This window comes from Bos javanicus, chromosome X, assembly GCF_032452875.1.
Source record: "Bos javanicus breed banteng chromosome X, ARS-OSU_banteng_1.0, whole genome shotgun sequence".
Taxonomy (NCBI): Eukaryota; Metazoa; Chordata; class Mammalia; order Artiodactyla; family Bovidae; genus Bos; species Bos javanicus.
Window position 1 is genome coordinate 52830045 of NC_083897.1, and position 25778 is coordinate 52855822.

The window sequence follows — 25778 nt, forward strand, 5'->3', positions numbered from 1 at the left end:
ATAAACCTTTGTATGAGTCATTCAAGTTGTTTACCTCTGCCAATCTAACAGGTGAAAAATGGCAGCTTACTGTACTTCATTCACATTTATCTTGTTTTGAAGTTGAACAGTTTTCACACATTTAATATATATCTGCATTTCTATGCTTATGAACAGTTCATGTCCATTGCATAGTTTTCTACTGGGTTACTGGCAAGTTTCTTATTAATTTATTTGAGGTCTTTTTTGTTGTTGTTGTTTATTGTGAAAAATTCCAGATATATGTTATAGAGAGAATAAAATAACCATACATCTTAGGAAACATATTCAGTTGGTTCAGTTCAGTTGCTCAGTCATGTCTGACTCTTTGCGACCCCACAGACTGCAGCATGCCAGGCTTCCCTGCCCATCACCAGCTCCTGGAGCTTGCTCAAACTCATGTCCATTGAATTGGTGATGCCATCTCACCATCTCATCCTCTGTCATCCTCTTTTCCTCCCGCCTTCAATCTTTCCCAGCATCAGGGTCTTTTCCAGTGAGTCAGTTCTTCACATCACGTAGTCAAAATATTGGAGCCTTAGCTTCAGCATCAGTCCTTCCAATGGACATTCAGGAGTGATTTCCTTTAGGATTGACTGGTTTGATGTCCTTGCTGTCCAGGGGACTCTCAAGAGTTTTCTCCAACACCACAGTTCAAAAGCATCATTTCTTTGGCCCTCTGCTTTCTTTAGTGTCCGACTCTCACATCCATACATGACTACTGGAAAAACCATAGCTTTGGCTAGAAGGACCTTTGTTAGGAAACTAACATCTCTGCTTTTCAAAATGCTCTCTAGGTTTGTAACAGCTTTCCTTCCAAGGCACAAGTGTCTTTTAATTTCATGGCTGCAGTCACCATCTGCAGTGATTCTGCGGCCCAAGAAAATAAAATCCATCACTGTTTCCATTTCTTCCCCCATTTATTTGCCGTGAAGTGATGGGACCTGGATGCCATGATTTTAGTTTTTTGAACAATGAGTTTTAAGCCAGCTTTTACACTCTTCTCTTTCACTTTCATCAAGAGGTTCTTTAGTTCCTCTTTGCTTTCTACCTTAAGGATGGTGTCATCTGCGTATCTGAGGTTATTGATATTTCTCCTTGCAATCTTAATTCTAGCTTCTGCTTCATCCAGCCCAAGGAAACATATTTTATATATATATATATATATATATACACACACACACACACATATATACACATATACATATATGTGTATACATTTATATACATATATATATATATATATATACAATTGAAATCTCCCATAGGTCTTTCCCAGTTGCATCCTGCATCTCCCTCTTAAGACAACCACTGAACAATTCTGATGGATGTTTTGAAGTTTTAGGTAATCAATTACATACTGAACATGTTCTTTGCAACTCATTCAACATGCTTTTGGGATATGTACAGACACATACATCCCATATTTTGGAAATGCTGCTGCTGCTGCTAAGTCGCTTCAGTCGTGTCCGACTCTGTGCGACCCCACAGACGGCAGCCCACTAGGCTCCTCTGTCCCTGGGATTCTCCAGGCAAGAACACTGGAGTGGGTTGTCATTTCCTTCTCCAGTGCATGAAAGTAAAAAGTGAACGTGAAGTTGCTCAGTCGTGCCCAACTCTTAGCGACCCCATGGACTGCAGCCTACCAGGCTCCTCCGTCCATGGGAGTTTCCAGGCAAGAGTACTGGAGTGGGGTGCCATTGCCCATTTACTTATTTTCACTTCTGTAGGGCATTACATTTTTGAGTTGTCTGTGTTGATAGCATGTATCCTAGTTCACCTTAACTGCTACATGAAACTACATTCTGAAAGTTATTCATGGTGACAAAATGTATTTTATTGAACTGTTACAGAGTATTTCATTAAATAAATACACTTTTCTCCATTCTTCCATTGTTATACATTTAGGATGTTTCCAATTTTTCACTATTATAAAGTGGTGATAAATATTCTAGAACATGACTAACTTAAGTAGTCAGCCTGCAGTGCATCATGTGTGTGGCAAATTCTTTTTTCCAATTTGTCGTTTGTCTCCGGTATTTATTTCTTTTTCTCCATACAGGATTTTTCAGTTTTAAAATATATTGATTATCATGGCTCCAAGGTTTTGTGTCACACTTGGAAAATTAGCTTCACTTTTTTCATCGGTAAGAATGGAGATAAGAGTGCCAACATCATACAATGCTCTAAGTATTAAATGAGATAGTATCTATGGAAGAACAAAGTGCCAACCACAGTGCCATGCATGCATATACACAAAATTAGCTTATAAAAAAGGGCATAAAGCAAGGATCTTTGTTTTACAAACTTGGCACCAAATATGTCTTAATTTAGATGTCATGTACTATGCAACCTTGTTAACTGTTTTTATGCCTGGAAATTGAAATTATCATCTCTGGCTGCTGAACATTCCTCTTTCAATATACCCTTCTAAAATGAAAATGACATTCTCAAGGCAGAAAAAAAAATGTTAAGGGATAAAGTCTTACCAAAGTCTGGGCCTGAGGTGTCTGAGGATTCTGCTGGTTCATTGACACACTGGATCCTGAGCCAGGTCCGGCACTGTGGACTGTCTGAGGGTTGCCTGCAATCAGCGTAGGGATATTTGTCTGGCGATGCAAAATTTTCTAAAAAGTGAGAAGACAAATCTATGTGCTGTCTGTTTCTTTCCTACTCATGGTTTACCTTAGCATTTCCATAAAAGAACCAGAAGCACTTACCAAGGCAATTTCTGGATCCACAATTCTCATGACTACCTGTGCTTGTAGCAAAGCATAAGCCAGTTGAGGGTTCTGAAGCAGCATGTTCCGTGCTTCTTGAGGACTATTCTGGACACAGAGCTGTGAAGATAAACAGATTCATCATTAGGTTCAATACTTATTACTCAGAAATTGACAGTGATTTAGAGCTATTCTCATCTGAGAAATGTAATATGCAAGAGGCTTTTAAAGCTAATACTGGGACTTTCCTGGGGGCCTCCTGATTAAGAATCCACCTGCCAATGCAGGAAACATTGGTTCCATCCCTGGTCCAGGAAGATTCTACATGCTGCAGGGCAACTAAGCCTATGTGCCATGAGTCCTGAGCCCGCATGCTCTAAAGCCCATGCTCTGCAACATCAGAAGCTGGCACACTGCAACTAGATTAGCCCCACTTGTTGCAACTAGAAAAAGCCCGTGCAGCAATGAAGACCCAGCATAGCCATAGATAATTAATTACTTTTTAAAAAAGAAGCAATTATCAATTTTTACATAGCACAGAAAATCTTGGGCATGGCAGGCCAGAATAGGAGGAGGTATTTCAAATACCATAATACCACCATTTAGGGAAAAAAGCCACATTTTAACATCTACATATGATATCTATGGGCCACAAAAACCCAGCCAGATTGTGTAGGTGTGTCTGTGCACAAAAAATAGAAAACTCTTTGTATGAAATATATAATACACTGTGTACATGTGGAATATTGAAGGTGTAAGAAATGTTGGTTAACAGGCACATCTACTATTTGAGCTCAGGATATCATTTCCATTAACTTATCAATGACTCCTTGAAGAGTTGATATAATAAAATATGATTTAATCATAACCTAATCCCTCCTCCCACCTTCATCTGTTTCATCAGCTCAAACATCTGCTCTGGTGGAAGGCTGGCAACTGCTTTGCTAATGGACTCAGGGGCATCCTCAGGACTGATGGTCTCTCCATAAGGTGACTCAATGACAGGGGCACCAGTTCCAAGGCCTGATTGGGAAGAAGATACAAAAATGTTAAGGAGGTAAAATAAAGAGCTAAATCATTTCAGCTATCTACTTTCCAAGGCTGCTGTAAGAACCTGTTGATAACTTTAAATTTTCTGGAGCCTAGAAATCAGTGACTTGCAAATATTTTATTTCTGTGAAGTAAAGTCACAGAGTGTATTTTCTGTTCTCTGATGAAAGTTGAGACCAAGATCATACAGGTGAACAGTGTTAACCTAAATTAGGGACTAGGCATATCCATTTCCTTTCACAAGTCATTTCAGAAGCAAAAGGTTCAAACAGAAAAAATTCTAATTTCAAAATGGAATTTCTGGATCTATTACCTTGTGAAAAAAGCCATGAGAATGCCTTGGTATCCCCACCAGTTACAGATCTGGTAACATAATTACAGGAGTGGCAAACACTAACGACAGTTAACATGACTTACGGCTTGGTAAGCCTGAAATTCATCTTCAATTGGAAATCAACTCCTTGGAGATGGAAGGGCTTAAGCCAATTTTACCTTATTTCTCAAAGACACACACACACTTCCCTAAGCACTAGGTGGGTCAAGTAAAAAGGCTGATAACCATTTCAACAGATACTAAAACATATCAGTGAGTGAGAAATCTTCATTGTTACATCTTTACTAACTCATGTTATATACAGCTTGGAAGTATACTCACTCTTCAGCTCTTCTTTGTTCTTTTCGCTGGCAGCATTGTCCACTCGAAGCGCTCTCCCACTAAATTCACGCCCATTTAGGTTTCTCATGGCACTAAGTGCTGTCTCCTGGTCTTGGTATTCACAGAAGCCATAACCTTTTGGCTTTCCTGTCTCCCTATCATAAACCAGCCTGGAGAGCAGAAGCAAGCATCAGGTGCAAATGTTACATACACACAGGGTTCCTACTACCATTACTGTTGTTTTAGTCGATAAGTTGTGTCCAACTCTTTTGTGATCCCATGGACTGTAACCCACCATGCGATTTTCCAGACAAGAATACTGGAGTGAGTTGCTATTCTCTTCTCCAGGGGATCTTTCCAACCCAGGAATTGAACCCAAGTCTCCTGCATTGGCAGGCGGATTCTTTAGCACTGAGCCACCTGGGAAGCCCCTCCCACTACCACTGCCTTGTAATTTGGTGTACCTAAGACAGATAACTCCATTGCTCTGTCCCATTGAAACATTTTTTACACATCTTTTTAAGTGAAAACAATGTATCTTAGTAAAAATGAATGTGAATCCTATGGTATATGAATCTCAATGAAGCTGTTACAAACTAACAAAGAAGAAGAATGGATGTGAAAATTCACCAGTAAAAACCTTACCATTATTACTAAGGGCCAAATCTGTGGTGATTCTTAAGAAACTTCCACCAAGTAGTAAAAGGGGATCTCACCTGAAACTAACAACAGGTCCAACCTCAGAAAAGATGTCCTTTAACTGTTCTTCAGTAGCCTCATAAGGAATGTTCCCCACTAAGGAAGAAAATAGATAACATATCAAAATTCTGATTTTTGTAACCTAGATCTTTAGTGACAAAGAATCTGAATATATCACTGACAATGTAACAACTGGTTCAAATACAATGTTCCTTCAATCCCAGTTTCCTGGTAGTCCCTTAGATAAGATTTTAATTTTGGCTGCTGACTTTAATTACAAGAGAAATAAAACCACTGAGACTGGACACAAAAGAAGTAGGCATTCTTTAAGTGTCAGTTTTCAGACTAGACTGACAAGTGTTAGATTTTCCTTAACTACGGTGAAAATAAATACTTAGGCATTGGTATTTATCTGAAGTTGTTTAAGTTTTACCATTAACTACTAAAAATGTCAATATTATAATTTTTAAAGCTGGCGCATATGTCTTTATTTTTACATATACATGCACTCAAAGGAGAATGACCATGAGTGTACTAGAGGATGTTTAAAAATTATTCTGTTGTAAAACAACTATAACAAAAAATATTGGGAACTGTTTCCTCACGTTTCTTCCGAAAGATGCTTTAAAATCACCACGCGTACTTAAAAAAAAAAAAACAAAACTTTTTTCGGCTGAAGATTACTCAGAATAGACTTGACCCTCTTAAAAATTTCTTCAACTACGTTTTAATCGTTCGTTCATTCATTCATTCATTCATTCACAATCCATCTTAAGACGCCAAGTAGCCACTACTAATAAACACGAACTAAAATGTAACCGGTAAAAAGCAGAGGATGAAAGCCCTTATGAGAGGGCGGGAAGTGAACACAAGGCTCTATACCCTCAGCACACAACCTGTATTCTAGGCTAGAGGGTGAGAAGTACCACAGGACATTGCCATGATCCCTCGCTTCTGGCTAATAATTGAAGCTCATGAAAAGAGAAACGCATAGAAGCTGAACGGTAGTTTTTTGCAACACGGTAGTTTTTGCTGAGAGACCTTGGGGGAAGGGGTGCATCACTTTGATCACGAGTCTCTCAGGCTGGGGGCCCCACAGGATCGAGCTGTAAGCCCGACCTATGGCTCCCATGGCGATTCCCGAGGCGCAGGGAGGGGATTCCCCGCCGCTCCCTGTCTTTTTCTGTCCCTCCCCGATGGACAGTTCCACATAATTTCTCTCACCGAACACGGAACGTAGAGAACGATCCACCGCAGGGTCTCTCACAGTCAAACCCGCCATCGCTCTTTTCCTGCGGCTTCCGGTGCGCCGAAGAACACTTCAGTACAGTGCTTCAGCCCAGCGCGGACCACACTTCCCTACGGCCGGTGAGCCGGAAGCGCCTGAGACGGAGACGCTTGGGCCGGATGGACGCAAGGTCCCTCCCTCGGCGTCATTCCGTCACAGTCGGTACGTATTACTTCCACTAGAGCACTTGCCGTCGCCCCCGGCCCCCTCTCCCCGTACCCCGCTTGAGAATAATGGTTCTGAGCTAAAGCTCGGCTAATTTGAAGGCTTTTAGTATATAGAATTTCTTATTATTCATTTTTTCCTTAGGCTAATGCAAGTGAATGTCGACCACAAAAATGATTGCGGCGGCGGCTTTACCATAGTAACAGGGAAGTCATTTGATAAACAACCCTGGCACTTTAACTTTAGTTCCTCCCTGTTAGGGAAGGGAAACGCATGGCCCCGCCCCAGCGGCGTGAGTTTTATTCTTTTGCAAAAGCTGTGAACGTTCGGACTGAGAGAAAGAAAGAGAGTCGAGGCATCCTAGAGAATGAGGGTTGCTCAGTCTCAAGGCGTCAATATAGCTGAGGATATGGGGAAGTAAAAGCAGAACAAATTCGCCTGCTTTCTTGTAGCCTGTGGGCTCCCCGTGCTTGGTGGTGAGGGGGCGGGGCGACGGAGGATATTGGCAGGCAGGGTATCAGAAAACATCGAAACTGAAGTATCTTTGATCCCTGGTACACAGCAAGCAGCTAAGGTATGATTTTAACTCGGGTTGCTTTGGCTCCAGAGGATGAATGTTTATGTGCTGTATCTACTACTTTCAAATATAACTCAGAATTTTAATGGCGTAACTTGAAATCATTTTTGGGAAAGAACTTAGAGCATAGGGCCCAGTGATGGTGGATCAATGGCTCATAATAATGAACCACTAAAGAACAGGTTGAGGCACCAAGGCTTGTTCTGCCTTCAGCCATTTGTGGAGAATGGACTGTTGGTTCTGTCAATTCATCAACCACTCCTGTTGGTTAAAAAAGAAGAGATGTGTACAAGGGATATTTCCTAAGCTTCTTTTTTTTGGGGGGGGGGGTTCAGATACAGGCTAGATACCTATGACCCTACGTTTCATTGCTATTGTCCATGATTGTCTTTTCCCTTATATTGCTTCACTCCCAGAGAGGCACATTTGTTTTGCCTCCAGTTTGTAGCAAAATGAAGACAGAAGGTGTTGTCTGTTGCTGTTATAGGTATAACATCTCAGAGAGTCATGGAATTACATCCTCCTCTGAAAGGTAGCAACTTCTGGGTAGACGTCTTTTCATGGAAAAAGATTCAAAATAGCCCTTGTAGCATTACCTAAGTTAAGAAAATCCTCTAGGAGGCCTGCAGACATAAGGTAACTCGGGACCCTCAGAGAGCACCTGAATGTTGACACAGATCCTGGTCAGTATCTGGCTATGGGTACCAATTGCCTTGCTTTCCAGAAAGAAACATCATTCCTAGGTTTTGCACTACTGCATTATCACACTGATTCTGCACCAGTGTTTATACTTTCTGAGAATGCTTGAGGGTTCAGCTCTGAGGCTACTCTACAGATAATTGTCTAATCCATCAAAGCTGGCTATTCAGTCTTTTGGTTTTAACATTTTCATTTTTTATTTCTTATCTAACTACTTTTCTTAATTCATGCTCAATGAATATATTTTCTATATTCCTTTCCCAGAATCCTGTTCCTTCAAAGGAGGTTTGGGATTCTTCACCTGTCCAAAGGCTGCCTTATGAGATCTTTTGCTTGGTAGCAGACCAGGGAGTTGGGCAGTCAGCTGAATTGGAAGATTTCATTTGTTCTTGGCAGTGGCATGCTGCTCTCTTGTTGCTGATTGAGGACTGCTTCCAAACTAAGCATTGGGGAAAACTGATTAAAAGGAGGAAGTCTTTTGAGTTCTTTTCTATAGAAACCACCAGGCTTGTCTAAAACTTTTGCCAATTTGGGGTCTTGTTCTGTTTCAGAACCAGAAATCTGGGAGACCATTGCCTTGGCACATGGAATCCAGGGCCTAGTTAAATGAAGGTGGACATCACTGGATAGCACTTAAACTCCAACAGTATGCTGCTAGGTGAGCAGGGCTTGATTGAGCATGTGGATAATGGTATCAGGTTGGGATAAACAGGGTGATGATTAAAAAGAGTTACTATTTGTGAAGGGCCATATGTTGGGTTGGCCCAAAAGTTTGAGTTTTTCCACAAGCTGTTACAGAAAAACCCAAACTTTGGGGCCAATCCAATAGATTACAGAGCTTCTTTACATAGATCTCACTTGATTCTCACAAAACCTGGGAGACAGTTTTAGTGTGCTGTCTTTTTTCTTATTGTGATAAAATATGCATAACAAAATTTATAATTTTAACCATTTTAAGTGTATAATTCAGTGGCATTAAGAATAGTCACTCTGTGCAACCATCATCACTGTCCATCTCCAGAACTTTCATATTTTCACAAACCGAAACTCTGTACCCAGCAAACACTAACTCCCCCTCTCCCCAGCCCCTGTTAACCACCATTCTGTCTCTATGAATTTGAAGACATACCTCACATAAGTGAAATTATAACACTGTTTTTATTTGGTTATGGTTGTTTAACAGCATAATGTCTTCAAGGTTCATTTATGTTGTAGCATGTATCAGAATTTCCTCCCTTTTTAAGGCTAAATAATAGTCCATTGTGTGTATATACCATGTTTTGTTTATTCCTTCTTGCGTTGTTGAACACCTGAGTTGCTTCTACCTTTTGACTATTGTGAGTAATGCTGCTATCAACATGGGTGTGCAAATATCTGTCTGAGTCCCTGCTCTCAGTTCTTTTGGATATATACGCAGAAGGTGAATTGCTGAATTGTGTGGTAGTTCTATGTTTAATTTTTAAAAATAATTTTATTTATTTATTTTTGGCTGTGCTGGGCCTTCGTTGCAGTGTGGCCTTTTTTCTAGTTGTGGGGAGCAGGGGCTACTCTCTAGTTGTGGTGTGTGGGCTTCTCATTGCAGTGGCTTCTCTTGCGGAGTATGGGCTCTAGGGCGGGGCTTTCCATGTGGCACTAGTGGTAAAGAACCTGCCTGCCAGTGCAACAAGCATAAGAGTCATGGGTTCGATCCCTGGATCAGGAAGATCCCCTGGAAAAGGGCATGGCAACCCACTCCAGTATTCTTGCCTGGAGAATCCCATGGACAGAGGAGCTTGGTGGGCTACAGTCCATGTGGCTTGGACAGTAAAGAATCTGCTTGCAATGCAGGAGACTGGGTTCGATCCCTAGGTCAGGAAGATCCCCTGGAGAAGGGAATGGCAAACCACTCCAGTATCCTTGCCTGGAAAATTCCATGGACAGAAGAGCTTGGCAGGCTACAGTCCATGGGATCGCAAAGAGTCGGATATGACTGAACAAGTAACACTCACGGGCTCTAGGGCAGAGGCTCAATAGTTTTGGCACACAGGCTTAGCTGCTCCAATGCATATGGGATCTTCCTGTGTCAGGGATCGAACCCATATCTACTGCATTGGAGGGCAGATTCTTTACCACTGAGCCACCAGGGAAGCCCCTATGTTTAACTTTTTGAGGAACCATCCTATTTTTACATTCTGTCATTTTACATCCTATCATTTTACATTCCTGCCAGGAGTACACAAGGGTTCCTATTTCATCCTCAGCAACATTGTTTGTTTTTTTTAAATACAGTCCACCCTAATGAGTATGAAGTGATATTCCATTGTGGTTTTAATTTGCATTTCCCTATTATATTGGAAAAACCTACCATTCTCCTCTCCTGTGTGTCTCTTTTACTTTAACATAGAACACTTCACTTTTAATACTTCCGTGTTTTTCCCCACATGAAGCAATTCTCTGTGATACCAGGTGGGTGTCCTACAATTTAACTCAATTCTGACACTATCTGCTTGGAGATAGCATCAAATTCATAGGTTAAAGGCTCAGTCCCACAAGACTGCCTTCCACCTCCACTTAAGATGCCAGTTGTAAGTTCAGGTTATCACCTGTACTTCTGACTAACTGGCTATATAAATGAGAGGTTCCAGTGACTCCCTCCTTGGTTTCAACTTATTAACTAGAGTGGCTTATAGAACTCCAGAGAACAGTTACTTACATTTACTGGTTTATTAAAGGATATGACAAAGGATACAGTTGAACATCCATATAAAAAGATACATAGGATGAGCTCTGTGAGGGTCCTGAGTACAAGAGCTTCTGTCTCTGAAGAGCTGGGGTGCATCACCCTTCTGGTACTTGGATGTGTTCTCCCACTGGGAAACTCTTTGAACTCCTACTTTGGGGATTTTTATGGAGGCTTAATCACATAGGTATGATCAATTATTGCTCTATTTCCAGTCTCTCTCCCCTCTCTGCAGGATAGGGAGAAAGTGGAGCCAAAAAGTCCAAGCTTCTGATCCTAGCTTGGTCATTCTGATAACCAGCCTCCATCTAGGAGCTCACCCAGGGTTGCCTCATTAGAACAAAAGATACTCCTAGTGCTCTTACCACTGGGGTGAAAAACCAAATATTAGAATAAGAGATGCTCCTAGTGCTCTTAGGAAAGGGTTTTAGGAGTTCCGTGCTAGAAACCAAGAATGTAACCAAATATATATGTTTTCTGTTATCTCACACCTAAGGATTAATGAGCTTTTTGGCTGTTTGTATATGTTTGGAGAAATGTCTATTTAATTCCTTTCCCCATTTTTTAATCTGATTGTTTGGTTTTTTGTTGTTGTTGAGTTGTAGGGGTTTTAAAAAATATATTTTGGATCCTAATCCCTTATCAGGTATATGGCTTGCAAATATTTTCCCCATGCTGTGGGGTGCCTTTTTACTGTGTTGATAGTGTCCTTTGATGAACATCAGTTTTACATTTTGATAGAGATCAACTTATCTTTTTTTTATTTGTTGCCTGTGCATTTGGTATCATTTCCAAGAAAACTTTGCCAAATCGAGTGTCATGAACCCTTTCTTCTATGTTTTTTCTTAGAGTTTTATAGATTTATCTCTTACATTTAAGTCTTTGGTCCAGTTCAAATTAATTTTTGTATCTGGTTTAAGGTAAAGATCCAACTTCATCTTTTAGCCTGTGGATATCCAGTATTCCCAGTGCCATTTGTTCAAGACTGCCCTTAGCCCACTGAATGGCCCTGACACCCTTGTTGAAAATCGTGTGACCATTGACCATATATGTGAAGATTTATTTCTGGACTCCCAATTCTATTCCATTGATCTATATGTCTGTATTTGCTAGTAACACACTGTTTTGTTTATTGTAACTTTGTAGTAAGTTTCAAAATCAGGAAGTATGAGGTCTCCAACTTTTTTTTCTTCAAGATTTTTGTAACTATTCAAAATCCCTTGAGATACTATAGGAGTTTTAGGATGGATATTTTTTAAAATTTCTGCCAAAATGTCATTGGGATTTTAATAGGGATTGCTTTTGGTGGCATCATAACAATATTGAATTTTCCAATTTCTAGACATGAATGGATTTCTATTTATTTGTGTATTCCTTAATTTCTTTCAGTAACCTTTTATAATTTTCAGCATAAAAGACTTACACCTTTTGGTTAAGTTTATCCCTGAGTATTTTACTTTTTATACATATGCATGTGTATATATATTTGATATATAGCATTGTATTTTTACATATACATCACAATGATTCCCTATTTGTATATATTGCAAAATGATCACCACAATAAGTCTAGTTAACATCCATCACCCCACATAATCACACTTCTGATGAGAACTTTTATTTTTTTATTTATTTATTTTAATTGGAAACTAATTACTTTACAATATTGTAGTGGTTTTTGCCATACATTGACATGAATCAGCCATGGGTGTACATCTGTTCCCCATGCTGAACCCCCCTCCCACCTCCCTCCCCATCCCATCCCTCAGGGTCATCCCAGTGCACCAGTACTGAGCACCCTGTCTTATTCATTGAACCTGGACTGGCAATCTATTTCACATATGATAATATACATGTTTCAATGCTATTCTCTCAAATCATCCCACCCTCACCTTCTCCCACAGAGTCCAAAAGACTGTTTTTTACATCTGTGTCTCTTTTCCTGTCTTGCATATAGGGTCATCATTACCATCTTTCTAAATTCCATATATTGCGTTAGTATACTGTACTGGTGTTTTTCATTTCCAACTTACTTCACTCTGTATATTAGGCTCCAGTTTCATCCACCTCGTTAGAACTGATTCAAATGTATTCTTTTTAATGTCTGAGTAATATTCCATTGTGTATATGTACCACTGGTTTCTTATCCATTCATCTGCTGATGGACATCTAGGTTGCTTCCATTCCTAGCTATTGTATACAGTGCTGTGATGAACATTGGGGTACTCGTGTCTCTTTCAATTCTAGTTTCCTCAGTGTGTATGCCCAGCAGTGGGATTGCTGGGTTGTATGGCAGTTCTACTTCTAGTTTTTTAAGGAATCTCCACACTGTTCCCCATAGTGGCTATATTAGTTTGCATTCCCACCAACAGTGTAAGAGGGTTCCCTTTTCTCCACACCCTCTCCAGCATTTATTGTTTGTAGACTTTTGAATAGCAGCCATTCTGACCGGTGTGAGATGGTACCTCATTGTGTAATTTGCATTTCTCTGATAATGAGTGATGTTGAGCATCTTTTCATGTGTTTGTTAGCCATCTGTATGTCTTCTTTGGAGAAATGTCTGTTTAGTCCTTTGGCCCATTTTTTGATTGGGTCATTTATTTTTCTGGAATTGAGCTGCAGGAGCTGCTTGTATATTTTTGAGATTAATTCTTTGTCAGTTGCTTTGTTTGCTATTATTTTCTCCCATTCTGAAGGCTGCCTTTTCACCTTGCTTATAGTTTCCTTCGTTGTGCAAAAGCTTTTAAGTTTAATTAGGTCCCATTTGTTTTATTTTTGCTTTTATTTCCATTACTCTGGGAGGTGGGTCATAGAGGATCCTGCTGTGATTTATGTCAGAGAGTGTTTTGCCTATGTTTTCCTCTAGGACTTTTATAGTTTCTGGTCTTATGTTTAGATCTTTAATCCATTTGAGTTTATTTTTGTGTATGGTGTTAGAAAGTGTTCTAGTTTCATTCTTTTACAAGTGCTTGACCAGTTTTCCCAGAACCACTTGTTAAAGAGATTTTCTTTTCTCCATTGTATATTCTTTCCTCCTTTGTCAAAGATAAGGTGTCCATAGGTGCGTGGATTTATCTCTGGGCTTTCTATTTTGTTCCATTGATCTATATTTCTGTCTTTGTGCCAGTACCATACTGTCTTGATGACTGTAGCTTTGTAGTATAGTCTGAAGTCAGGCAGGTTGATTCCTCCAGTTGCATTCTTCTTTCTCAAGATTGCTTTGGCTATTTGAGGTTTTTTTTATTTCCATACAAACTGTGAAATTATTTGTTCTAGTTCTGTGAAAAATACCATTGGTAGCTCGATAGGGATTGCATTGAATCTATAGATTGCTTTGGGTAGTATACTCATTTTCATTATATTGAGTCTTCTGATCCATGAACACGGTATATTTGTCCATCTATTTGTGTCATCTTTTATTTCTTTCATCAGTGTTTCATAGTTTTCTATATCTAGGTCTTTTGTTTCTTTAGGTAGATTTATTCCTAAGTATTTTATTCTTTTCGTTGCAATGGTGAATGGAATTGTTTCCTTAATTTCTCTTTCTGTTTTCTCATTGTTAGTGTATAGGAATGCAAGGGATTTCTGTGTGTTAATTTTATATCCTGAAACTTTACTATATTCACTGATTAGCTCTAGTAATTTTCTGGTGGAGTCTTTAGGGTTTTCTATTTGGAGGATCATGTCATCTGCAAACAGTGAGAGTTTTACTTCTTCTTTTCCAACCTTGATTCCTTTTATTTCTTTTTCTTCTCTGACTGCTGTGGCTAAAACTTCCAAAACTATGTTAAATAGTAGTGGTGAGACTGGGTGCCCTTGTCTTATTCCTGACTTTAGGGGAAATGCTTTCAATTTTTCATCATTGAGGATAATGTTAGCTGTGGGTTTAACATATATAACTTTTATTATGTTGAGCCATGTTCCTTCTGTTCCTGCCTTCTGGAGGGTTTTTTTTTTTTTTTATCATAAATGGATGTTGAATTTTGTCAAGGGCTTTCTCTGTGTCTATTGAGATAATCATATGGTTTTTATCTTTCAATTTGTTAATGTAGTGTATTACATTGATTTGTGGATATTAAAGAGTCCTTGCATCCCTGGGATAAAGCCCACATGGTCATGATGTATGATCTTTTTAATATGTTGTTGGTTTCTTTTTGCTAGGATTTTGTTAAGGATTTTTGCATCTATGTTCATCAGTGATATTGGCCTGTAGTTTTCTTTTTTTGTGGCATCTTTTCTGGTTTTGGTATTAGGGTGATGGTGGCCTCATAGAATGAGTTTGGCAGTTTACCTTCCTCTGCAATTTTCTGGAAGAGTTTGAGTAGGATAGGTGTTAGCTTTTCTCTCAATTTTTGGTATAATTCAGCTGTGAAGCTATCTGGTCCTGGGCTTTTGTTTGCTGGAGGATTTCTGATTACAGTTTCTATTTCTGTGCTTGTGATGGGTTTGTTAAGATTTTCTACTTCTTCCTGGTTCAATTTTGTAAGAATGTGTCCATTTCTTCCAAGTTGTCCATTTTATTGGCATACAGTTGCTAATAGTAGTCTCTTATGATACTTTGTATTTCTGTGTTGTCTGTTGTGATTTCTCCATTTTCACTTCTAATTTTGTTGATTTGATTCTTCTCCCTTTATTTTGTGATGAATCTGGCTAATGGTTTGTCTATTTATCTTCTCAAAGAATCAGCTTTTGGCTTTGTTGATTTTTGCTATGTTCTCTTTTGTTTCTCTTGCATTTATTTCTGCCCTAATTTTTATGATTTCTTTCCTTCTACAAACCCTTGGGTTCTTCATTTCTTCCTTTTCTAGTTGCTTTAGATGTAGAGTTAGGTTATTTATTTGACTTTTTTTTATTTCTTGAGGTAAGCTTGTATTGCTATGAACCTTCCCCTTAGCACTGCTTTTACTGAGTCCCATAGGTTTTGGGTTGTTGTGTTTCCATTTTCATTCGTTTCTATGCATATTTTGATTTCTTTTTTTATTTCTTCTGTGATTTGTTGGTTATTCAGAAGCATGTTGTTTAGCCTCCATATGTTGGAATTTTTAATAGTTTTTTTTTTTTTTCCTGTAGCTGACATCTAATCTTACTGCATTGTGATCAGAAAAGATGCTTGGAATGATTTCAATTATTTTAATTTACCAAGTCTAGATATATGGCCCAGGATGTGATCTGTCCTGGAGAATGTTCTGTGTGCACTTGAGAAAAAGGTGAAATTCCTTGTTTTGGGGTGAAATGTCCTATAGATATCAATTAGGTCTAACTGGTCCATTGTATCATTTAAAGTTTGTGTTTCCTTGCTAATTTTCTGTTTAGTTGATCTATCCATAGGTGTGAGTGGAGTATTAAAGTCTCTGTGTTGCTGTTAATTTCCCCCTTCATACTTGTCAGCATTTGCTTTACATATTGCAGTGCTCCTATGTTGGGTACATATATATTTATAATTGTTATATCTTCTTCTTGGATTGATCCTCTGATCATTATGTAGTGTCCTTCTTTGTCTCTTTTCACAGCCTTTGTTTTAAAGTCTATTTTATCTGATATGAGTATTGCTACTCCTGCTTTCTTTTGGTCTCCATTTGCATGAAATATCTTTTTCCATCCCTTCACTTTCAGTCTGTGTATGTCCCTTGTTTTTAGGTGGGTCTCTTACAGATAGTACATATACAGGTCTTGTTTTTGTATCCATTCAGCCAGTCTTTGTCTTTTGGTTGGGGCATTCAACCCATTTACATTTAAGGTAATTATTGATAAGTATGATCCCATTGCCATTTACTTTGTTGTTTTGGGTTCGAGTTTATACACCTTTTCTGTGTTTCTTGCCTAGAGAAGATCCTTTACATTTGTTGAAGAGTTGGTTTGGTGGTGCTGAATTCTCTCAGCTTTTGCTTGACTGTAAAGCTTTTGATTTCTCCTTCATATTTGAATGAGATCCTTGCTGAGTACAATAATCTGGGTTGTAGGTTTTTCTCTTGCATCACTGTAAGTATGTCCTGCCATTCCCTTCTGGCCTGAAGAGTTTCTATTGAAAGATCAGCTGTTATCCTTATGGGAATCCCCTTGTATGTTATTTGTTGTTTTTCCCTTGCTGCTTTTAATATTTGTTCTTTGTGTTTTATCTTTTTAATTTGATTAATATGTGTCTTGGGGTGTTTTGCCTTGGGTTTAATCTGTTTGGGACTCTCTGGGTTTCTTGGTCTTGGGTGGCTATTTCCTTCTCCCTTTAAGGGAAATTTTCAGCTATTATCTCCTCAAGTATTTTCTCATGGCCTTTCTTTTTGTCTTCTTCTTCTGGAACTTTTAAGATCTACTCTCTTAGCAACTTTCAAGTACACAACGAAGTATTGCTAAGTATATTCACCATGCTGTACATTACATCCCAGGTCTTATTTATTTTATACCTGGAAGTTTGTATCTTTTGACCACCTTCACCCTTTTCACCCACTCACCAGTCCTGGCCCCTGGCAACCACCAGTCTAGTATAACTGTGAGGATTTTTTTTTAAAATAAGACTTCACATATAAGAGACCTTACATGGTATTTCTCTGACTTAATTAACTTAACATAGTGCCCTCAAGGTCAGACCATGTAGTCACAAATGGTAATATTTCCTTCTTTTTGTGAGTGAATGGTGGCTCAAAGGTAAAAGAATTCACCTGCCATTGCAGGAGATGTGGGTTTGATCCCTGGGTTGGGAAGATCCCCTGGAGAAGGAAATGGCAACCCACTCCAGTATTCTCGCCTGGAAAATCCCATGGACAGAGGAGCCTGGCAGGCTATAGTCCATGGGATCACAAAGAGTTGGGTACACCTTAGTGACTAAACAACAGAAATATTCCGTTGTATATGTGTATTACATTTTCTTTCTAGTCATCCGTACATGGGCACTTAGGCTGTTTCCGTATCCTGGGTATTGTAAATAATGCTACAGTCCACAGTGGGTTCACATAATTATTTTCAACTTAGTGTTTCTGTTTCCTTCAGATAAATACCCAGAATTGGAATTGCTAGATCATGTAGTAGTTGTATGTTTAATTTTTTGAAGACCCTGTATACTGTTTTCCATAGTGGCCATACCAATTTACATTTCCACCAACAGTGCACAACAATTCCCTTTTCTTCACTCCCTCACCAATACTTGTTATCTCTTGCCTTTTTGAAAATAGCCATTCTGACAGATCTGAGGTGGTATTTCATTGTGGTTTTATTTGCGTTTCCCAGAAGACTAGTGGTGTTGAGCACCTTTTCATGTATCTATTGACCATGTGTTTGTCTTCTTTGGAAAAAAGTCTATTCAGATCCTCTGCCCATTTTTAAATCAGATTGTTTGCTTTTTCCCCTTTGAGTGTCATGAGCTCTTTATATATTTTGGATACTAACCCCTTATCAGACATATTATCTGCAAATATTAAATTAAATATTAATTAATTTAATATTAAAATGTTATCAGACATATTTCCCATGTGGTAGGTTGCCTTTTTCTTTTGTTGATGCTTTCCTTTGCTGTACAGAAGCCTTTTGGTTAGGTGTAGTCCCACTTATTTATTTTTGGTTTTGTTGCCTATACTTACTCTTTTTGATACTATTATAAATGGAACTATTTTCTTAATTTCCTTTACAGATTGTTCATTATTGGTGTATATAAATGCAACTGGTTTTTGTATGTTATTTTGTACCTTGCAAATTTACTGAATTCTTTTATTAGTTCTAATGAGCTTTTTTGGGGGAGGAATATTTAGAATGTTCTACATACAAGATCACGTGATCTGCAAACAGATAATTTTACTTCTTCCTTCCCAATTTGGATGCCTTTTATTTAATTTTCTTGTCTACTTTCTGTGGCTAAAATTTCCTTTTTGATATTGAACATTGTTTATCTGAGAATGTTTTAATTCCCCCCTCATTTTTGAAGGACAGTTTAGTCAGATATAATATAGAAGTCTCAGTTAACATTTACTCTTGCAGCCCTATAAATACGTTATGCCACTTCTGGACTCTGAGGTTTTCACTTAGACATTTGCCGATCATCTTATTGAGGATCACTTACACATGAATCACTTTTTCTTGCTCCTTTCAGGATTCTCAGTTTAGCTGTTGGCAGTTTGATTATAATGTATCCTGGTGTAAGCCTCTTCAGTTAATCTTACTTAGAGTTCATTGAGATTCTTGGACTTGTGAATCCATATTTTCCCTCAAATTTGGGAAGGTTTCAGCCATTATTTCTTCAAATAACCTCTCTACTCCTTTTTGCTTTCAGTCTCTGGGACTGTCATAATGCATATGTTACTTGGTGTCCCATAAGTCTTTTAATCTCTGTTGACTTTTCTTCATTCGTTTTTGCCCCTCAGACTTGACAATTTCACATGATATCTTCAGTGTCACTGATTCTTTCTTCCTGTTTCAGTCTACTGTTGAGACCCTTTAGTGGATATTTTTGTTGAGCTCCTGTATTTTCAACTCTAGAATTTCTTTTTTTGTTTCTTTTTATAATTTTTAACCTCTTTATTGATATTCTCATTTAAAAAAATATATCCCTTTCCTGATTCCTTTGGTTCTTTGTATTTTCTCTTAGTTCTTTGAGCATACTTAGGATAGTTGTTTTAGTCTTTGTCTGGTACTTCTGTGCCTGTGCTTTTTCAGGGACAGTTTCTGCCACTTTATTTTTTCCCTTTGAATGTGGCATTTTCCCCTATTTCTTTGTATGCTTTGTAATTTTTTAAATGGAAAATTAGTTTTTTTTTTTTTTTAAACAGCCTTGCAGATAGGCTCTCTTCTGGGGAAGACATTTGCTAACTAACAAGGCTCTGAGCTTTGGCTGTGGTTCCTTTACACCCTGTGGTGCCCAATCCTTATATTTTATTGTCCAAAATCCCTGAACGAGCCAATTATTTTTCAGTCACTGATTTGAAGGATGCTTTCTAGAATTAAGCCTATGCTAAATCATCCTCTAACTATGATTTTAAGACTATTGAGAGGATTCTTAGGCATTATAGGCTATTGCACGTTTGGATTCTGAGTTATGGGGAACTTGCCAGGCCTTTATATAAACTTATAACTGAGATAGTTATATAAAGTTTATAACTTTCTATATATTTATAACAAGATCATGGCATCTGGTCCCATCACTTCATGGGAAATAGATGGGGAAACAGTGGAAACAGTGACAGACTTTATTTTCTTGGGCTCTAAAATCACTGCAGATGGTTGACTGCATCCATGAAATTGAAAGACACTTGCTCCTTGTAAGAAAAGCTATGACAAAGCTAGACAGAATATTAAGCAGCAGAAACATTACTTTGCCAACAAAGGTCTGTCTAGTCAAAGCTATGGTTTTTCCAGTAGTCATGTATGGATGTGAGAGTTGGACTCACAAAGAGAGCTGAATGATGAAGAATTGATGCGTTTAAACTGTGGTGTTGGAGAAGACTCTTGAGAGTCCCTTGGACTACAAGGAGATCCAACCAGTCCATCCTAAAGGAAATCAGTCCTGAATACTCATTGGATATGAAGAAAATATTCATTGGATATAAAAGAAAAGAGGGGGGATGAGAGATACTTCTTAGGCAGATTGATAAGAAGTCCAGGGTCCCTGAGGAGGAGAAAGGGGTCTGGGGCTGTCAAGAAGGAGAAAAGGACAAACATTTTTTTCTACATTGCTTTGTCTTAGTATAACAATGTATTTTGCTCAAGGACATGTTTCTCCTTAACAAGAACCTTCCAACTAATCTTGTTATCTTAAGAGGTATGTTGTAAGGTATAGTAAGACCTTTCTATTGTTAGTTCTAATCCTGAAAGATGATGCTGTGAAAGTGCTGTACTCAATATGCCAGCAAATTTGGAAAACTCAGCAGTGGCCACAGGGCTGGAAAAGGTCAGTTTTCATTCCATTGCCAAAGAAAGGCAATGCCAAAGAATGCTCAGACTACCCCACAGTTGCACTCATCACACACGCTAGTAAAGTGATGCTTAAAATTCTCCAAGCCAGGCTTCAGCAATAACTGAACTGTGAACTTCCAGATGTTCAAGCTGGTTTTAGAAAAGGCAGAAGAACCAGAGATCAAATTGCCAACATCAGCTGGATCATCAAAAAAGCAAGAGAGTTCCAGAAAAATATCTATTTCTGCTTTATTGACTATGCTAAAGCCTTTGATTGAGTGGATCACAATAAACTCTGGAAAATTCTGAAAGAGATGGGAATACCAGACCACCTGACCTGCCTCTTGAGAAATCTGTATGCAGGTCAGGAAGCAACAGTTAGAACTGGACATGGAACAACAGACTGGTTCCAAATAGGAAAAGGAGTACATGAAGGCTGTATATTGTCACCCTGCTTATTTAACTTATGTGAAGAATACATCATGAGAAACGCTGGGCTGGAAGAAGCACAGGCTGGAATCAAGATTGCCGGGAGAAATATCAATAACCTCAGATATGCAGATGACACCACCCTTATGGCAGAAAGTGAAGAGGAACTAAAAAGCTTGTTGATGAAAGTGAAAGAGGAGAGTGAAAAAGTTGGCCTAAAGCTCAACATTCAGAAAACTAAGATCATGGCATCTGGTCCCATCACTTCATGGGAAATAGATGGGGAAACAGTGGAAACAGTATCAGACTTTATTTTTTGGGCTCCAAAATCACTGCAGATGGTGACTGCAGCCATGAAATTAAAAGATGCTTACTCCTTGGAAGGAAAGTTATGACCAACCTAGATAGCATATTGAAAAGCAGAGACATTACTCTGCCAACAAAGGTTCGTCTAGTCAAGGCTATGGTTTTTCCAGTGGTCATGTATGGATGTGAGAGTTGGACTGTGAAGAAAGCTGAGTGCAGAAGAAATTATGCTTTTGAACTGTGGTGTTGGAGAAGACTCTTGAGAGTCCCTTGGACTACAAGGAGATCCAACCAATCCATTCTAAAGGAGATCAGTCCTGGGTGTTCTTTGGAAGGAATGATGTTAAAGCTGAAACTCCAGTACTTTGGCTACCTCATGTGAAGAGTTGTCTCATTGGAAAAGACTCTGATGCTGGAAGGGATTGGGGGCAGGAGGAGAAGGGGACGACAGAGGATGAGATGGCTGGATGGCATCACTGACTCGATGGATGTGAGTTTGAGTGAACTCTGGGAGTTGGTGATGGACAGGGAGGCCTGGCGTGCTGCGATTCATGGGGTCGCAAAGAGTCGGACACGACTGAGTGACTGAACTGAACTGAATCTCGTTAATTTAAGATGTATTTTGGGGGAGTGGGTCTGATAAAAGTATATAAGGCCTTGATAAGACTAGTGAGTAGGGCACTCTCCATCCCCTTTCTGATGTCTCTTGTCAGAAGCTTTCTCTGTCCCTTTTTGTACTTTAATAAAACTCTTCTACACCAAAGCTCTGGAATGATCAAGCCTGGTCCCTGGTCCTGAAGCTATATCTTCTTCAGAGATCATGAATCCAACGTCGTTCACCATAAGCTATCAGGTATATACAGAGTGGAGGCTAGTCTGAGCTAGCTGATGCCAATGTGCAGTTTTTTTTTTTTCCCCCCTTGGGGGGGTGTCCTATCTGATTGTCTATTCGTCACTGCTTCAGAGAAACAGAAGCATCAACTTTCTACCAATTTCTTCCTCAGAAGCAATGGAAGGATGGAGTTTTGACATCATCCTTGTTCTTTCTTTCCTGTTCTGTTTTTCTTCATGGCCCTAGTTTTACTCTAAAAAAACTCCTTTTGTGATTATTTTGAAGACCTACAGAAAGAGATACCATCTGAAAACTTTGACACAGGCCAGTCATAGGATTTAGAGCTCAGAAGGAACTAATCTTCTTCTTTAAGAAAGACCACTTTAAGTCCTCTAGCTAAGTATCTTTCTTTTCTAAATCCTGTTGCAACTTTTCAGTTCATCCAGAGATGAGATAGTTATCAGTTTGCATGTGTGCTCTCTGTGACCCCATGGACTGTGGCTCACCAGGCTCCTCTGTGCATGGGATTTCCCAGGCAAGAATACTGGAGTGGCTTGCCATTCCCTTCTCCAGGGGATATTCCTGACTCAGGGATCAAACCCACGTCTCTTGTTTCTCCTGCATTGGCAGGCAGATTCTTTACCACTGTACCACCTGGGAAGCCCCTAATTGTCAGTTTACTGAACTTCAAATAGAAAGGTAGGAAAGGGTAGACTCTCAGTAAACTTGTTTGTTTACTCAAAATTGGTGCTAGGACACAGCAAATTTGGTGAAGCTTCGCAGTTACTAGTTGCACATGTAATTTTAATCTATTTTTGTCGGGTTTCATCCTCACATACCTTTGGCTACACACTGGAAACAGCCTCAAGATTGTCAATCAGGAGTGCAAGAAGAACCACAAAGAGAATTTAAAGAGAAAAAGCAGAGATTAAACCTAAGTGAAGAGATGTGCAGACAACCCTTCCCTGTAAGTCTAAAGAGAGAAATTTTGAATTTCCTTATCAAAAAGGAATGGCAGCAGCAAGACAGATGGAGATGTGACCTCCAGATCCTTGAAGATTAAGCCTGTGGCATGAGAATTGATATAAGCAGAATGGGGGAGAGATCAGTAATGCAGGTTGTGGTATGAAATGATTAGACTATAGGCTACTGCATCAGCAAAAACTGTCCTTTGCGTGGAGGCATGTGGATGCTTAATTAACTGAGGCATTATAAGGCTGGCACAATCTTATTACAGTGACTACCATTCTTATGAAGCATTATATATGATGCTAGAACAGTCTTCAATAGTGTTCTTATTAACAACAGAAAAGCTGTACAATCCATGCTTTCCTCTGATTCTTGCCCGTGTAATAGTCACTTCCTGTAAGGGAAGGGTTAGTTTTGTGATGATATAACAAATTACATAAAATGAACTCCTGTGGTTGTCATCTAGAGTATTGAGATGGTTTCCCACTCTACAGAATGGTAGAATGGGAATACTGATGAGAACCTCAAGGGAATAGAAATGGCAGCAGCACTTTTGCAAAGAAGGAAAAGCAGATGGAATCCTAGGGACCTTTGGCTAGGGACTGGACCTGAGCCTGAGAAATGACACTAAAGTTGCATATTAGAAAAGCCTTTATGTGGGATATATCACATCTCTCATATCCTATTGTTATCATAGTCAAACTTTATCATTTTGAAGGTGAGAAACCAAGGAACAGTGATGTACATGAGAATCACTTTTTTAAGCACACATGATTAATCGAATTGAGTTTATATCTTTTTGATTCTCAGCCCAGGCCTGATCCTTTTGGACTACAGTGCCCCTAATGGAAATGTACCAAAGGAAGATAGGTCCTACTCAAGTGTGAAGAATCAAGCAAAGGGTTAACTGGACTGAAGAGTGGATACCAAACTACTTTTTCTTTTTTGAGTTTGATAGAAGCAAACAAACTGTTGGAAGAATTAGAAGATATTTTCTGTGTTGAGAACTTGATTTTTCTATGCTTTCAGTACTGAATCATCCTAGCATGGTGTAATAGAAAGGTGTTGGATTTAAGTACTTATTCCTTCCTTTATCATTAATGTGTTACTTAACTTCTCTGTTGAGACGGCAATGGCACCCCACTCCAGTACTCTTGCCTGGAAAATCCCATGGATGGAGAAGCCTGGTGGGCTGCAGTCCATGGTGTCGTGAAGAGTCAGACACAACTGAGTGACATCACTTTCACTTTTCACTTTCATGCAGTGGAGAAGGAAATGGCAACCCACTCCAGTGTTCTTGCCTGGAGAGTCCCAGGGATGGGGTAGCCTGGTGGGCTGCCGTCTATGGGGTCGCACAGAGTTGGACACAACTGAAGCGACTTAGCAGTAACTTTTCTGAGCCACAGTTTCTTCATCTGTAAAGCGGAGATAGTAACATTGCCTAATTTATAGGGCTATTGTGAGGATTAAAAGAGATATGCATGTAAAGCCAAAAACAGTAGCTCTAAAGAGTTCTCTGAATCTAGTTAAAGCGCTTTGGGCCATGTGTAGAATGGTACATCTCCCTGTAGAGAAAGTATTTTCCCAAATATGAGTTTTAACACACACTGAAATGTGGTTTTGCTCATCCAGGAAAACCCAGGACCACAAGGACCTCATCTTTATGACTCCTTTTTCCTCCTCATTGTTATCTTAGACCCCAGAAGACAGGACTGGATTTCATAGGCAGCTCTGTAATTCAGCATAAGAAAAACAAGGCTAGAAATTCCACCAGAGATGTGGGCTTTGCTTGCCCTTGGGTGGGGTTTCTTAGCCTCCATACTATTGATGTTTTCACCTGGATACTACTTTGTTGTTGCGGGGGTGGGGGTGGTGGTGGTGGGCTGTGCTGTATACTGGGGGCTTTCCTACTGGCTCAGACAGTAAAGAACCTGCCTGCAATGCAGAAGACCTGGGTTTGATCCCTGGGTTAGAAAGATCCCTTGGAGAAGGGAATGGCAACCCACTCCAGTGTATACTACAGGTTGTTTAGAAGCATCCCTGGCCTCTACCTATTAGATGCCAGTGGCACCTCATTCCTTCCCCTAGTTGTGCTGGCCAAAAGTACCCCCAGATATTGCCAAATGTCCTGTGGGACAAGGTGCAACTTTGAGAACCTAGGAGAAATGAATCTGCTAGCTGTTTAGCACACAAACATCCTGTAGGATAAGCTAATGAAATCTTTAGGAGGGATTGGTAATTTAAAGGGCAAGGAAGAATGAAGAAAAGAAGAATTCAGGCGAGGGACACTCTGAACTTTGAAAGAGAACCTGTGTTATATTTCAGGTCTTACTGATACAGAGATTAATAAGACATAGGTTCTGCTCTCAAGGGGCTCACGTTTTAATGGGAAGGTCCACCACTTGAACAATGAGAATGCCATGGAGTGAGTGCTGTGACTGAGATATATAGAAGGTGCTGTGGGGCAGTGGGAGCCCAGAGGTCAGGCACCCATATTAGTGGGGTACAGGAAAGGCTTTCCAGAAGAGATCATATGTGAGCTGAAGAATGAGAAAGGATTAGCCTGACAAAGATAAAGGGAGGATGGAAGAGACATAAGAGAATTTGGGGTTTGGTTGGAAGTGCAGATCATTTAGGTTGATTGGGAGAGTAGCATTCAAGAACAAGGAGTGTGGAAGAGATGGCATGTAAGAACTAGGAGGCAGGAGGGAAGGGATATATACATGGCTCGGTGGTAAAAGAATCCACCTGTGAAGGCAGGAGTTGCAAGAGATCCCAG

The 25778-nt window shown here is 39.4% G+C and overlaps 2 protein-coding genes across 8 annotated transcripts in view; one reads left to right on the top strand and one right to left on the bottom strand.

The window, feature by feature from the left end:
- The window catches only part of CSTF2 (cleavage stimulation factor subunit 2), a 31793-nt gene extending 25229 nt beyond the window's left edge, over positions 1-6564 (bottom strand). The window contains exons 1-6 of one of the 3 annotated variants that reach the window (XR_009734924.1): positions 6367-6564; positions 5160-5238; positions 4444-4613; positions 3625-3761; positions 2739-2858; positions 2508-2645 (exon numbers count right to left, since the gene is read on the bottom strand). Coding sequence is in view for 2 of the 3 variants with exons in the window: in XM_061409236.1 (XP_061265220.1) it covers positions 2508-2645; positions 2739-2858; positions 3625-3761; positions 4444-4613; positions 5160-5238; positions 6367-6424 (702 nt within the window). In the remaining variant the exon portion in view is untranslated. The remainder of the gene's footprint in view (positions 1-2507; positions 2646-2738; positions 2859-3624; positions 3762-4443; positions 4614-5159; positions 5239-6366) is intronic. The other 2 variants (XM_061409236.1, XM_061409237.1) reach the window with 2 other exon arrangements.
- Positions 6565-6591: 27 nt separating this feature from the next.
- The window catches only part of SYTL4 (synaptotagmin like 4), a 95998-nt gene continuing 76811 nt past the window's right edge, over positions 6592-25778 (top strand). For 2 of the 5 annotated variants that reach the window (XM_061409228.1, XM_061409231.1), the window contains exons 1-2: positions 6598-7169; positions 8423-8529. The gene's annotated coding sequence lies outside the window, so the exon portion shown is untranslated. Of the gene's footprint in view, positions 7170-8422; positions 8530-25778 lie in introns of all 5 variants that reach the window. The other 3 variants (XM_061409229.1, XM_061409232.1, XM_061409235.1) reach the window with 2 other exon arrangements.